This window comes from Mytilus edulis, chromosome 5 (genome assembly GCF_963676685.1).
Source record: "Mytilus edulis chromosome 5, xbMytEdul2.2, whole genome shotgun sequence".
NCBI classification, from domain to species: Eukaryota; Metazoa; Mollusca; class Bivalvia; order Mytilida; family Mytilidae; genus Mytilus; species Mytilus edulis.
Window position 1 is genome coordinate 73,671,186 of NC_092348.1, and position 17,158 is coordinate 73,688,343.

Below are 17,158 nucleotides of genomic sequence, written 5' to 3' on the forward strand. Positions count from 1 at the left end.
TTATATGATTTGAATAATCCCAAATACTTGAATCTGATTTGTCAGTGTTTCTTTTCTAATAATTCTGTTCCCTTGGTGCTGAAAATACTTTTGAAACCTAAGTAAACACAAGGTAAGTTTCACTGCAGTAATCTATGCAGACACATGTGTGACAAACATGAAAGAAATACTAGCAATATGGTTCCAAAAAAATTGAAATCAAAACAAACAAAAAATATATGTTGGGATAGAAAATTATCAAGATTAAACACATTAATTTTAAAATGTTATTGGTGTGAAAACTGGTCCACTGACTCATAAACATTACAAACCGGTCGGTTAACTGCCTCAGTACAAACAACAATAACTTTAGAAAAATGTGTTAATTATAGGACTCGGGTAGATAGTTATTACATGGCAATCTTTAATTTTTAAGTCAGATATGTTTTACGTTGTAAACACACAATTAATGTTTGAGTTTGTATTGTTGAGGTATGAATCTGGACCAAAAAAATCATAGTTTCTGAAATATTTTTTTTAGTATGAACTGTGTGCATAGTGTAGAACTAGTACATTGTATAATAATCAGGTTTCGAAATTAGCGTTGGTCCGGTGGTCTGAGACCAGTAGAATTTGTGTCAGACCATTAGATTTTGTCAGTTGGTGGTCCAGCGGACCAGTATAAATTTGTCGATAAAAATCACCAATTCCATCACAATCTCGGTTTGTTTACAAAATCTTTACCTGTTAAATATCAATAACATGGTACTGGGGAAGGGGGGGGGGGGTGGTCTAAGTATTACAAGTTAATTAATATCTCGGGTCCTTTACAAAGAACAAATGTAACAATAAAAAAAAAAATGTGGAAATTTTTGAAAGGAGTTATGTCACCAAGGTCCACTCCAGAGCACTGTTAGATAAGGGGGAGCTAACTCGTATGTGCTGGGACCAAGGGACAGGGGGTCAGTCTATCGCTAGACTTAATGTTTTGATAAGCATAGCTAAAACGCAAGGAAGGTTTTCATAATTTAATTACTATAACAATATAGATGAATGATGATAACAAATCAATTAGTATACAATTTCAAATAAGAATAATAACCTAATTAAAGTCTAAAGTATCAAATTAATTAAAGTCTAAAGTATCAAATCTAATTAAAGTCTAAAGTATTAAATCTAATTAAAGTCTAAAGTATCAAATCTAATTAAAGTCTAAAGTATCAAATCTAATTAAAGTCTAAAGTATCAAATCTAATTAAAGTCTAAAGTATCAAATCTAATTAAAGTCTAAAGTATCAAATCTAATTAAAGTCTAAAGTATCAAATCTAAATATCAAATCCAAAGTAAAACTAGTTCTCCTTAAAATGTAAAATATAAACTAAATGCCAAAATTACTAAATATAAATAAATAGAACTTAATCTCAAATTCAAAATGTAAAGTCTTAAATCAAAAAGATTCTCAAAAGTATTTTCTAAAGTTAAATTTATGAGTCAGAGATAAATTTTGTCTCAACACTACACAGTCAACTGGTAGACTGGTAGACAGTTTTATAGGCCCAGTATAATGACATGAGTAGTGCGAGGTTACGCTTCCGAAACACTGACTGTTTTCTAAAAATATTCTCAAAAATAAAAGGTGAGTCAAAAATACATTTTTGTCAAAACACTACAAAGTCAACTATTAGACTGATCGACAGTCTTACAGATCTAGTATAATAGACCTTAGAAGTGAAAGGTTAGGTTTCCGAAAGGTGACTGCTTTTCCAAAATTTCACAATGCTATTTATACTAAAACACCAAATAACTTAATTTGACTCAACATGTAATTAGTACTCTAATTAGCAAAAATAAACTTTAATTAAGAAAGCCTAATCCTATAATGTTTTGATAAATATCCAAGTGACTTATGCTAATTACAATTAACATTTCAAAACTAAGTGCTTTGAGCATTGACTGAGAAGTCGAGTACTTGCCACAGCAAAGGTAAAATTAAATAAACAAATTAATTAAAATTTTACTAAATACAAACATAATAAAAAATTTCTTTCTTAAAATAAAACATATTTTTTATCCAAAATAACACTAACACAAATTTAAGCCAAATAACACACCATGACAGTTATACCGCCGAACAAAAGGAAGATCGGCATAAAATTTATGAAATTGACAAAAGGAAACTTAAATATCAAAATTCTTGGGGGAAAGATCGCAAGTAGTTAAATTATATGGTCGATTGCAATGTAATGAATTGTATTATATTTGATAAATTTCGATGACATACATGTACATAGAACAGAAATATATTTTTGTAACAGGATCATCAAATTTTAAGTTAGAATTTGAACTTGCTCATGAACAACCAAAACAGCACAAAAAAATCTATGGGAATTAAAGAAGAGGAAAGCACTTTCTTATCTTACATATGCATATGTAAAAGAAAGCATGAAAATAAAAGTAAACATCTATCATTTATATAATTTAGTATTTGTCAAATGAATATTTTTGCAGGACCAGTAGATTTGCATGGAGCTGGACAAGTAGAATTTCAGTCCACTGGTCCCACTGACCGGTACACAAAAAAGATTAAATTTGACCCATGATAATGATATAAAATGTAAATTACCTTTCCTAGTAAGTATAGTCCACCTCCAACAATCAATGCTGAGATAACAGTACCAAATATAGCAAATAATAATATAGATCCTATATTCTGGAAAAAGTTACCCTGTAAAAAAATAAGTTCCAATACATATCCAGTCAACAAATTAGCACTAGTTAATGATAGTTCAATATAAATGCTTATAGAATATTTTAATAAGTATATTGATATTAAAGTTTACTTTTATAAATTGTTACTTGAATGGAGAGTTGGCTCATTGGCACTCATACCACATCTTCCTATATCATTTATATCTATTGATAAACTGTTTGAAATTTCCTTAAAAAATTGTCATGAAATAATTTGGTTATGCTATTAAAGTTGCTGTTGCTACAATTTGTACGGTAAAAGTTGAATAAAATAAAGTTTTTTTTATTGCACACATTTCAAGAATGACATATATATTGAATAATAATTTCTTATAAGCCGTTATTTTGATTCACATTTTACCTCAGTTAAGTCTCATTGTGCATGTGCTCATTTTGTTCTGTTAATATACATAACATGTCGAACTTTACATCTATCTGTGCTTGCATTTATCTATTTACATTTATATAGCCATTTTCCAGTCAACTTGATGAGTCAATTTTTACTATTTTTTTTAATATTCTTGGTGTATCAATATAAGGGAAGTCCCAAGTCTGACATATAGACATATTGATATTATTTTATATTCACAAGAGTCCAGAAAATAGGTTTTGACAAAAATTAGTTGGTTTACATTATATTAGAGCGTTTTTCTTCAGTTACCTTATGTAAATTATAACCAGACTCAAATATGATTGGTGGAAGTAAAACAATGAAGAATACTGTTGGAGGAAATGCTTCTTCATTCTGAAATAAAAAATAAAAAAAATAGGTAAATGCTTACTTTTTAAGAAAAATAATTTGTACTACTATCTTGGCAATTCATACTCATCAGTTAATACTACTCTGAACAGATTCTTGTACATAAAATAGACCACTTTTCTAGCCCCTTAATTCAGCTTAAGTTAAAAGTCATTTCTATAATCCTTATATAGTCTCTTTTTTTTAAATTAATAGTTAAAATATAGATTCTGCCACTGGCCATCAAGAGTCACATAGATGATATCTATTTACTAGAATCAGTTTTCATGACGTCACATTAGATATTTCAGAGGAAAGCAAGAACATTTGAGGTCATAATTGTATTTTGACTAAAATACAACTGACATCAAACTAACCACAGGTTGATTAAATGACAATTAATAATCAAAAGGTCAGGAAAAGGTTAAATCAAGTAAAAATTAGAGAAACAGAGTTATGTTTTGAGTTTTGTAATTTCGATGATATTTAAATGCAAATGTTGAAATTAAAACATGTAAATTATGCAAATCATTCAATTAAACGAAGGTCAAGGACAAGACAACTGCCATAGAATGGGAAATGCCAACACTAATACATCTGCATACCAAATGTCATTGACCTACCACTAATAGTTCCCCTTTAACTGATCTAATCACAGACTTTAGCATGAAAACTAAGATAAAGTTTCAAAGTCAATAGACCATAACTGAGGGGGCAGGGCCAAGATTATCTCTACACAAATGAGATGTGCCAATCCTAATACAACTGCATACCAAATATCATTGACCTACCTCTGGTGGTACATAAAAAAACTTGACCTAATCACATACTAAAACATTGATGACACCCCGTGACAGAAACAGTAAGCCTTAAAGGATTACTTTTTATAACTATTTGGATACAAGATAAAAACTAACCTGCCAATTTCCAATCTTCAATATTTTTATACCAACACCAATTAATGCACCTGAAAAATGAATAAAAATGAAAATTATGTATCTGCTATAAATGATTTAAAGAGGCACTTATTGTCAAATTCATGTTCACGGATTTGACTCATATTCTAATATTTGATTTATAACATACTAAAACACATATCCCAATCACAATAGGTCTGAAATAAACAGTTATATATCAATGCATATTTATTATTCTAGAAAATATACATTAGAATTTCGGGTGTGTTTAAGTCTTGACGCCATCTAATTAACTATCAAGATGACCTCTGTAGATAGTTATCAAAGGTACCAGGATTATAATTTAATAAACCAGACAAGAGTTTCATCTACATCAGACTCATCAGTGACTAAACTGTAAACTACCCATGGTCACATAACACCATATTAACATAAAAATAAATATAAATATATAGCAACCTGCTGTAATTAAGATTTTTCTAAGTCTGTTTGACTTTATTTTATAGGCTAACAAGAGTGCACACCCTGAAATGTCTCGCCTTCTTTACTTCATTGATATCATGTTGATATTCGTAAATATAAAGCTTTATTACAACTGTCACATAAACTTAACATTAACCAAGAAAACTAAACATTGACCAATGAACCATGAAAATGAGGTGAAGGTCAGATGAACCATTCCAGACAGACATTTACAGCCAGATAATAATTCTTCCATACACCAAATATAGACTGCAGGATGCATTTAAAATAAAAATCAGAATATCATATACCACTTAAACCTGCAAAAAATACAACCAGCCACCTTGATCATGAAGATAAATATAAATACAGACCAAAACACATAAACTCAACACTGAGCAATGAACCGTAAAAATGAGGTCAAGGTCAAATAAAACCTGCGCGACTGACATGTAGATCATAGAATATTGCCATACACCGAATACTGTTGACCTATTGCATATAGTATTAGAAAAAAAAGACCAAAACTCAAAAACTTAACCATAACCACTGAACCATGAAAATGACGTCAAGGTCAGATGACACCTGCCAGTTGGACATGTTCACCTTACAGTCCTTTCATACACCAAATATATTAGACCTATTGCTTATAGTATCTGAGATATTGACTTTAATTGAGTGACCACCAAAACTTAACCTTGTTCACTGATCCATGAAATGAGGTTGAGGTCAAGTGAAAACTGTCTGACTGGCATGAGGACCTTGCAAGGTAAGCACATACCAAATATAGTTATCCTATTACTTATAATAAGAGAGAATTTAACATTTCAAAAAACCTAACTTTTTTTTCAAATAGTCACTGAACCATGAAAATGAGGTCAAGGACATTGGACATGTAACTGACAGAAGCTTCGTATCATGAGGCATCCATATACAATTAAAGTATGAAGCATCCAGGTCTTTGGACATGTTCAAAATATAAAGCTTTTAAGAAGTAAGCTAATGCTGCATCACTATCATTATGTCGAGCTTTCTGTGACAAAAGTCACAGGCTCGACAAAAATCAAATGCAGAATATTTAGAATGTCAAGGTTTTTTATTATAAAAAAATATTTCATATTTCAAATACAAGAATTGTTCCTGATTTTTTGGAAGTTAGTATGTATTTACATATTAAAAACTGAACATTTTTATATATATATCTGTTAGTAGTTTTTAGATCTCAGAACTCTAATTTTTTAAGAGAAAATGTAAAAAAATGAAGATAAATAATAAAAGAAATATTGCAAAGTCACAAATTATAGCTTGAATTTATCAATGCAATATTTGATAACATTTCAATAAATTGAAATAAGTGGGGGTTCGACATCAACCCAATAAAACATTTACAAAAAAAGACATCTTGTTTTCAGCTATGTGATGAAATAAGAAAAAAAAGAAAAAAATAATACCAATCAACTGAATATCAGCTAATAACAGACTAAAATGTTGTGGTTAAAAATTTATGAAACTTCAACTGTTTTAGATAGATGAAACAGCTAGCTCTTAGTTCACATGACACCAAATGACACAGTAATTAACAACTGAAGGTCACAAAATGACGTTCAACAAAGACCTCAAATCATTTATCAAAATGTAGAACAGCACTAAAAGTTCTGTTCCTTTCAAAGATTGGTCTTTTTCTTGTATGTTATGTGAATTTAATGTTAATCCATATCGTGTCTTTCTAATTAAAATATCATGTATGTTTAAATTAATGAAGTAGGAGTCGAATCTTCTAAGAATTATATTTAAATTATTTTTATCAGTGTTTTCTTTTCAATATATAACATCAATTTATGAAAAATCAACTAGCACAACATACAGTATAACCAGATGCTCTGCAGGGCACAGCTTTATACAACCGCAGAGGTTGAACCCTGAACAGTTGGGGCAAGCATGGACACAACATTCAAGCTGGATTCAGCTCTAAATTTGGATTGTGATTAAAAAGTTGACACAGCATGGGTTTCTGACACAGAATGAATGTGATCTAATGAACTTAAAAACATTTTTTGCCTTTGAGCAATTCAGTATGCTGTTGAATATTAATCCTCTCAAAAAAAATGTTTGAAGAAATTTTCTTTTTATTCATGAAATCTGAAATGAGAAAAATTGACAACCCCCCCCCCCCCCCCCAATTTTTTTTCTCACATCCCCCTTTCCCTTATTCCAAAACTGATCTCAATTCAAATTTTTGATGGGAGTTTGCAACAATAACTACTCATTTAAATACATCATAAAATATTAAAATGTAAAAAAAGTGCTTGTAATCACTGAATGGTAAAGATTGTTTTAATTTATTAGTTGGTAGTAAAAGTGAATGTACATTGTATATTGCATAAAACAATGATTTAAGTTGATTCAATTACTATTCTGGACAAAGAAAGATAACTTCAATTTTCAAAGAATATTTCATAAAAACTCTGCAATTGAAAATTTCTTGCTATTGCGCAATACTGTAAGTGCAATTAGATATTTCTTGCTATTGGACAATACTGTGCGATTGAAGATTTCTTGCTATTGCACAATACTGTGCAATAGAAGATTTCTTGCTATTGTGCAATACTGTGCAATTGAAGATTTCCTGCTATTGCACAATACTGTGCAATTGAAGATTTCTTGCTATAATGTGCAATACTGTGCAATTGAAAATTTCTTGCTATTGCACAATACTTAATATAATAATGTTGGACCCGGATTTGGAACAACTTAAAAACTGGGCCCATAACAAAAAATCTAAGTACATGTTTGATTCAGCATATCAAAGAACCCCAAGAATTCAATTTTTGTTAAAATCAAGCTAAGTTTAATTTTGGACCCTTTGGACCTTAATGTAGACCAATTTGAAAACAGGACCAAAAATTAAGAATCTGAATACACGGTTAGATTTGGCATATCAAAGAACTCCAATAATTCATTTTTTGATGAAATCAAACAAAGTTAATTTTGGACCCTTTTGGCCCCTAATTCGTTGGGACTAAAACTCCCATAATCAATCCAAACCTTCCTTTTATGGTCATTTGGCTTATTTGGGACCTGTTTTTTGCCCCTTAAATTCCTAATAAACTGTTGGCACCAAAACACCCAAAATCAATCCCGACCTTCCTTTTAAGGTCATAAACCTTGTGTTTAAATTTCATAGATTTCTGTTTACTTTTACTAAAGTTAGAGTGCGAAAACCAAATGTCTTCAGACAACAACTACAACGACGACGATGGACGACAACACCAACGTGATACTAATATAGGACCAAAATTTTTTTTCAATTTTTGCGGTCGTATAAAAAATAGGGGGAGACGTTTTTATTAGGAATACTTTAATGCTTGAAAATGAATTGTTCAGTCTAGAATATTTTTTAAACAATGAAATTCAATAGCAATGAGTTTTTTAAGACAATCTACCTCTATTGTTATACCTTTTACTGTAAACATGGTAAATGATTGATGCTTAGTTTGATTCTACAGAATAAAAAGCAAAAAAAGAAAAAAAAAAGAAAGAAAAATGGACAAATGAAAAGAAGATTTTCTACATTGGGACACAGATGTCCCATGAATGTGAAGACTTTCAAATACAAAAATGATGACACAACCAACTACAATTCAAAGATAACAAACACCAACTACATCCCAATGCTGACACCACCAACTACATCCTAATGATGACATCACCAATGACATCCCAAATGATGACACCACCAACTACATTCCAATAAAGACACCAAGACGATGACATCACCACCTACACCCCAATGATGACACAAGCAACTTCACCTCAAATGATGACAACACCAAATACATCCCAATGATGACATCACCAACTTTCTCTCATTGATAACAACACTAACTACACCTTCAAAGATGCACAACCAACTACACCCTAAATTTTGACACAACCAACTACAATTCAAAGATAACAAACACCAACTACACCCCAATGCTGACACCACCAACTACATCCCAATGATGACATCACCAATGACATCCCAAATGATGACACCACCAACTACATTCCAATGAAGACACCAAAACGATGACATCACCAACTACACCCCAATGATGACACAAGCAACTTCACCTCAAATGATGACAACACCAAATACATCCCAATGATGACATCACCAACTTTCTCTCATTGATAACAACACTAACTACACCTTCAAAGTTGCACAACCAACTACACCCTAAATTTTGACACCACCAACTTATTAACATCCAATGATAACACCACCAACCACACCTCAAATAATGACACCACAAACTTTACCCCAATGATGACATCACTGACTACACCACCAATGATACCACCACTAACTACACCTCTAAAGATGACACCACCAACTACGCCTCAAATTAAGATACCACCAGCTACCAACTATGTAATGATACCACCAAATACACCCTAAATGATGACACCACTAACTACATCCCAATGATGACACCACCTAGATGATGAGACTACCAACTACACCCTAAATGATTACACCACCAAATTAACCCTAAATGATGACACCATTAACTACATCTTACTGACATGAATTATCATTGATATGGTTATATTTATAAATTAAGTGTTTACAAAATTTAGAATTTTTGAAAAACTAAGGCTTTTCTACCTCAGGCATAGATTACCTTAGCTGGATTTGGCAAATTTTTACGAATTTTGGTTCTCAATGCTCTTCAACTTCGTACTTTATTTGGCCTTTTTAACTTTTTTGGATTTGAGCGTCACTGATGAGTCTTTTGTAGACTGGCGTATATACAAAATTTAGTCCTGGTATCTATGATGAGTTTATTTAACGATGACACCACCTAGTTGATGAGACTACCAACTACACCATAAGTGATGACTCCACCCCAAATGATGACATCACTGACTACACATTCAAGTCCTCTGTTTCTGTATTGGCACTGGTATAGATTCTCGGTCAGCTGTATTGGCCCTCGAACATACGGGTCTCGAGGCCAATGCAGCAAACCTTCAATCTATACCAGTGCCAATACAGAAACAGCCAGTTAATAACACCATAACATTAACTTTTTATGAGGGCCGTATAATTATATAACATATCCCTTTTTTCAAATAATGAAATTCGTTCAGTTTTATACACATGAATTGCCTGAGAACTAAACGATGATTGCAAATTTACAACAATTAAAACATTTTCAGTAGATTTTGACATTCATTCTTTTGAATTCATTTTAAGTACCATTAGAAATAAAGCCATAACAAACGAACTGGAAAAGAAATTAATTAACGTTTATTTCAACCTATCAAATTGCACAGGTATATAAATATATAATTTATATATCATCCTGTGCATCATTTGTGCATGTTAAATTGCTTTTTATTTTGTGTGAAAATTATCGATCACATGCCTATATATACACGATATAATGGCTAAAAGTAATACAACATAGATCTTCTAGCTTGAACTCGATCACCAAAGCTTGTTAATCATGACTTATTACATTGTAATACTATTTTTACTAAACTATTTCTTCCAACACTGGTTTGTTCTTGGAGTGAACATTGGATCAAGATCTACGGAACCCAATTTTACTGCATTAAAAAATTTGGAAACAAGTTCTGTTACTGACCAAACAAGGATTTTGGACAATCAGCAGTTTACCTACTCGACAAGTGTATCACCATATGAAGCTTTAGTCTTATCAGATCCATGCTATGAGTACGGGACTTGTGAGTTTACACAAACTTTAATGGAGGAACAATATTGTAATTGTGACGAACAATGTCATCAGTTCAAAGACTGTTGTCTTGACATCAAATACAATGAAGAGTTAAATTCAGTATACACACCATATTATCAATGCTACCAATCATCTGATAACATATACAAAGGCCTGTTTGCAGTGGCTAAATGTCCACCATTGGAAGATAATACAACTATTCTACACCTTTGTCAAAGTGATGATTTACTGCAGGTGGGACCATGCGTTGTTAATGATGACATTATATTCAAAAATAAGTACTGTGCATTTTGTCATAATATTACTTTGTATAAAACATTTGATCTGAAATTAAAACTTATTGGAGTACCCACATCAATTATCCATGAAAACATGTCGAACTCAGACAGAATGAATCATATTTTCCACATGAGCAGAGGCTATAAACTTATACCTCCAAAAGATACAGTCATTCGTCCATGTATGCTACAACTAGCTAGCAATAATGACACACTATGTCAAATGTTCATCAATCCAGTATATCTATTTGAGAAGAGAATGGTACATTTATACAGAAATTATTTCTGTGCTCCTGCCTCTAATCGTCACTTATTTAAATGCACGGCTGGAAATTATGATAGATTAGGTCGAGATAAAATTTACCCAATGACTATCCTATTTTCTTTCACAGAAAAGGAAACGAAGAAAGAAGATTGCACCAAGATGACTTACCAGGTAAAAAATACTTTGATTCGTTTGTTTTCGTGGGTACCAATTTTCATGGCTTGAGGAAAAATTCTCAGTTTTGCAAAAATCTGCATACATGCCTGTAGCAAATTTGTACTTCGTTGAATATTTCAATTCATGGTTTACCTTTACCAACACAATCCACAAAAATTGGTATCCCACAAATAATAAACAGCTGCGCCATGAGGGCAGGATACACCCGTCACTTTTTCAAAGAATAAAGTTCAATAACGTCTCAATGTCATAACAGAAATTTATAAAAAAAAAAAAGTAAAATTGATAGATACAAAACAGTCACTTTAGTTTCATGAAAACTGCTCAAAGCAGTCAAAAAACTGGAAAATCCCCATTTTTAATGAATAAAACCCCATAACTTGGAAAAAAAATATCTAAAATTCATAATAAACTGTTATCACAGAGATATTTTTAACTTACTTTTATTGGTACGGATTCAATATCTCCTTAATTTTATCATGCCCGTTTTATATAAATCTTAATGTTTATCATGCAGTGCTATATTTTTAAAATCTGTTTGTTTTAGAATTTTTAACATGGGCTTTCATATTTTATTGTAAATACTTATATATGTGAATTAATTTACATTGTAAAGCGCTTAGAGTAATGTTAGTTTTATATAATGTGCTGTTATAAATACTGTATAATAATAATAATAATAATAATAATAATAATAGATATGTCTCGCCTTTTTGTAATTTTGATTATGCAAATGTTGAAATCAAAATAGAAGTACTTTAACATCTTACACAAGTTATGCAAATATTATATTCAAAGTCAATCAACCATGACTGCATGAATTACATGGCTAAATAATCTCCATGTAATTGAGATGTGCCAATGCTAATACAACTGCATACCAAATACCATTGACTTAACTATTATAAGTCGTTCCCAAACCTAAATACAAACATAAACTTGTAAACTATGTAAAAGTATCAAAGTCAATGAACCATGAAGAGGGGATGGGGCTATATAATCTCCATGGAAACAATATTTGCAAATGCCAATAAATTTGCATACCTAATATCATTGACTTAACATAAGCAGTTCATCTTAAACTGATCTAATCACAAACTAATACATATAAACTAAGATAAGTTTCAAAGTCAATTGACCATGACTAAGGGGGCGGAGCCAAATTATCTCCATGGAAATGAAATATGCCAATGCTTATACAACTGCATACCAAATATCATTGACCTACCACTTGTGGTTCCCCATAAACTGACCTAATCACAAACTAATACATGTAAAATAAGCAAAGGTTTCAAAGTCAATAGACCATGACTGAGGGGGCAAGGCCAAATAATCTCCATGGAAATGAGATGTGCCAATCCTTATACAACTGCATACCAAATATGATTGACCTACCACTTGTGGTTCACCATAAACTAGACCTAATCACAAAGTAATACATTGTTGACGGCGCCATTGCCGCCGACGCCGGAAACAGCATACCTATGTCTCGATTTTTGACTCCGTCAAGGCGAAATAAAAATCGAATGGGAGCTCACATCAATACATATAAACAATTCATCAAAGTTTCTTGCAAATTGGTGAAAGTGTTCTTGAGTTATTGTCTGAAACTGGAAAATCCCCCTTTTTTTAAAGAATAAAACGCCATAACTCGGAAACATGAAATCTTAAATTTATAAAAATCCAAAGGGAGCTCATGTCAATAGATAAAAACAATTTAACCAAAGTTTCATGCAAATTGATTTACTTTGATAAGCGTTATTGAGTTATCGTCTGACATGTTAACGGTATACCATAATACATCCTGTAAACAGGCATACGAAAATGAGTTCACAGTACATGTATTAAGAATCTATATTCTAGTAGTACTGTCTTATAAACAATATATATATATATGTCTGGACCTTTTATACCTGATGTTACAGTATGGGTTTTGCTCATTATTGTAGGTCATATAGGGACCTATAGTCCCTTGAAGCTATCTCATTTGGTCTATAGGAAGTATAGGTAGCTCTATAAACACTTGAACAAGTTTATGTGATCCCTGATGTTAACATATATAGCAACTCAGAAAAACAATTCAAAGCTTATTTTTCTTAATACTTTCTGATAGAGGTCGGTCATTTACAAACTTATCAATCGTATCGTATTTTTTTATATATCTGCAGATGCGGATACATAAAAAAATATTATGTGATCCCATTAATAAGACCATGCATTTTAAAAAAAAAATGGAATCTCTTCGAAACAATGAAACATACACTTTGAATATTTGTGATAGTGGTGTTTTGTAAGAAAATAAATAAGGAGTTCTGTCAACTACTTTTACATGCCCTTAAAAAGGAGCCAATGTAGGGCAGGAACACAATATCTATACACAATCCTTTAATAATCTAGTTAAAAAACTATTTCAAGATCTTATATGAATATACACAAAAAAATCTAATGTACTACTTATACATGCAAGGGACTTTGAATATTGTTCATTTGCGATTTTATCAAAAAAGGTAATAGAAAAGTACTGAGTATCACTCTATTTGTCAATTTAATAACAATTTTTTTTACGTGAGCACAAGTTCACACACAAACAAACGATTTTACCGTATTCACTCCTATCATGCATGTAAACTGTTCCAACTATTCGGAATATCTTTAAAAGTCGGGTTACATATATATTCCACAAAAACTCGATATATAATTTCCTAATTGTTTTGTAAATTGCTGCATAAGAAATTAATCAGTCGCCCATTTGCATTATTGAAAGTACATTAAATTAAAGCTTGGTATCATATACTGTTTTTTGGTATATCTGCAGATGCGGATACGTCAACGTATATGATACGGTTGATACGTCTTTAAATGACCGACCTATAATAAGAGAGCACACACAGAAAATTAATGTCTTCCCTGCTCTTCTGATCATGATTAAATTTTCGTTCAAAGTCTTCAAGATGAAGTTTTTACTACTAGCATCACTAGTATCACTTAATGAAAGTCAGATGAACCTTTTCAGACACATATATATATGTTTACCTTAACCTTACGATCATTTCATAAAACAAATATAGTGGACTTTTTGCATATAGTATTTGAGAAACAGACCAACCAACAATGTTTTTGTAGGTGCTGAAACTAAATCTATTGACTATTTCATTGATGGCTATTGTTTTACATGAAGGGACAAGTATTGTATGTTCATCATCCTTTCCTTCGTCTATATCACCCTGCTCAGTCCATCGGTAATTCTCTTATCACTGTCTTGAGGCGTGAGCAGAACTTATTAAAATAAACAAGCACTTTTACCTGTACAATGTAACTGTTAAAATATATACGTATGAAATGTTTGGATAGTTCAGGTAAAATCCCGTTTAAACTGAACAAATGAAAGAAAATAAGTGATCAAAAGAGATAGGTTTGTAATTATATTAAAGGTACTCAATATTTTACTTTCAGATGAATGGGAGTAACCAATGTGATTTAGAAATTTACACAAATTTTATCAGCAATCTAGAACCTTTCTACCTTGTATCCAGTGTGTCTCTGACAAGACAACAGATATTCACAGTTGCTTCTGCCTATTGCTGGACTTTGACCAAGGTCATTGACACAGAAAACGTATCTGTTAAGGATATTTTTCTCCCAAAAGGTGAAAAAAATGTAGCTGCCAAAATAAACTTGCAGGTTATTTTCACCAAACCATCTTTTTTACACGAAATAAAACAAAACGAACATCATATAAACAACTTAATATGGAATATGTTTTGGACTGATGAAAACAACACTATAGAAATTAGCAAAAAACAAAGTTTACCCCCGACACTGCAAAATGAAACTCTCCACAAGATAGGAGTAACTCAAAAAACAAGTTATATAGTTGAGGATATTGAAAGGAATGGTGCAAATATATCTAAATCTGTGACCCTTGGCTGTAAGAGGATGACAGTGTATGCTGATCAGAATGGACTGTTCCAGATACAAGCAACAGATGCAGTCTGCCACGAATATTATATAAACCAAGATTTCAAGGATAGCCAAGAACTGTCCTACTCTATCAAAGCTATCCTGACATACGTATGCTTTTCAGTGTCTATTGTGGCTTTAGTTTTCTCCATTTCAATGAATAGAAAATTTAACCTATCTTCAAGTATTGCAGGTTCAAACATGGAAAACATATCTATTTCATTGATTGCTTCAAATATTTTGTTTATGATTGGTAGTTATGCCTCCAAAATAGCATTCCTCTGTTACACTATTGGGGTCTTTCTTCATTATTTGTGGCTGACTGTCTTTTCTTTCGTGTTGATATCAGTATTTTATATAGCTAAGAATCTTACTTCAATGAAATCAGGTAACAAAACAATAAGACGGACTGGAAATTTCACTAAGCATTCTTTTACCATTACTGGCTTGTTGATTCCAGTTTTATTTGTTGGCCCAGCTGTCATACTAGATCAATTTGACGTTGCTAATTTATCAGCAGGATATGGAAATTCAGTTTGCTTTCCAAGCAGGTATCCAGCAAATATCATATTCTTTAGTGGACCAGTAGTCTTTTCTACGTTAATCAATTTTTTTGTACTGTTACGAGTTATAGTACAAATTTGCCTAATGCGTGTGGAAATGAGAAATCTCATTAAATCTTCATACTTCCAAGATGCAAAACTGTTTTTTCGCCTCCTCCTTTTATCGGGTATCTTTTGGGTTACAGGCTTTTTATCAGGTATTTTGCAATCAGAATGGCTTGAATACATATTCATATTACTGTGTGGTCTACAAGGTTTAACGGTTTGTGTTGCTAACATGACAACAAGACATATGTATAGTAATGTAAAAGGAACATTCAGCAAAAAATCTTTCAGTACTAAGGCAACCTCTGTGACATAATGCATTTTGGTCTAAATTTATCAGTGTTCATTCATACATTTATTTACTGGTAAATATCCGATACGATCTCACCTAAATTATATTCTACTTAGTAATTGTGTCATCAACACTTGGCTATAATGCATTTTAGGAAAGTCTTTTAGACTGGGGGTTTGATAATATAAATTTAATTCAGTCCATGTTTGGTTGAATTAATAGCCTGTTTGTTAGAAGGAAGAAGATTTCGAAATAGTTTTCAATGAACAAATAAACGGACCAGAAAAAGGGAAATATAAGGATGTCCTTTCGAACTACTTGAGCTAAAATTAGAAACTCATGCACAATATTTATCATATTACATCATCTTTAATAGTGTTGTGTGAATTATTGCTCGCTGTTGAACATTGTGACTCGAATATCTTTCTTTCATTAGTCATTATCCCAGTAGGTATAAAAATAAGAAGATGTGGTATGATTGCCAATGAGACAACTTTCCACCAGAGACCAAGTGACATGTCAATAGTGTTAGCTTAATCTAAAGAGTATTTGCATTGTTGATTTGGTGTTTGTTGTATTCCAAAATGTATCTGCATTGTTGAATTGGTGTTTGCTTTATTCCAATAGGTATTAACATTGTTTAATTGGAGTTTACATTATTTCAGTAGGTTTCTTCATTGTTTAATTGGTGTTTCTGTATTCCAAAATTTATCTGCATTGTTAAATTGTTGTTTACATTATTCAAATAGGTATCTGCATTATTAAATTGTTGTTTAAATTATTCCAATAGGTATCTGCATTGTTGATTTGGTGTTTTTTGTATTCCATTATGTATCTGCATTGTTGAATTGATGTTTGCTGTATTCCAATAGGTATCTTGATTGTTAAATTGTTGTTTACATTATTCCAATAGGTATCTGTATTGTTAAATTGGTGTTTGTTGTATTTCAATAGGTATCTGCATTGTAGATTTGGTGTTTAC

At 31.6% G+C, this 17,158-nt stretch overlaps 1 protein-coding gene across 1 annotated transcript in view; it reads right to left on the minus strand.

Annotated features, from left to right (window-relative positions):
* LOC139524437 (sodium/hydrogen exchanger 8-like) overlaps positions 1–17,158 on the minus strand; it is a 94,218-nt gene that overhangs the window by 20,169 nt on the left and 56,891 nt on the right. Inside the window, exons 4-6 of the mRNA XM_071319210.1 lie at positions 4,385–4,434; positions 3,390–3,473; positions 2,604–2,705 (exon numbers count right to left, since the gene is read on the minus strand). Coding sequence (XP_071175311.1) covers positions 2,604–2,705; positions 3,390–3,473; positions 4,385–4,434 — 236 coding nt within the window. The remainder of the gene's footprint in view (positions 1–2,603; positions 2,706–3,389; positions 3,474–4,384; positions 4,435–17,158) is intronic.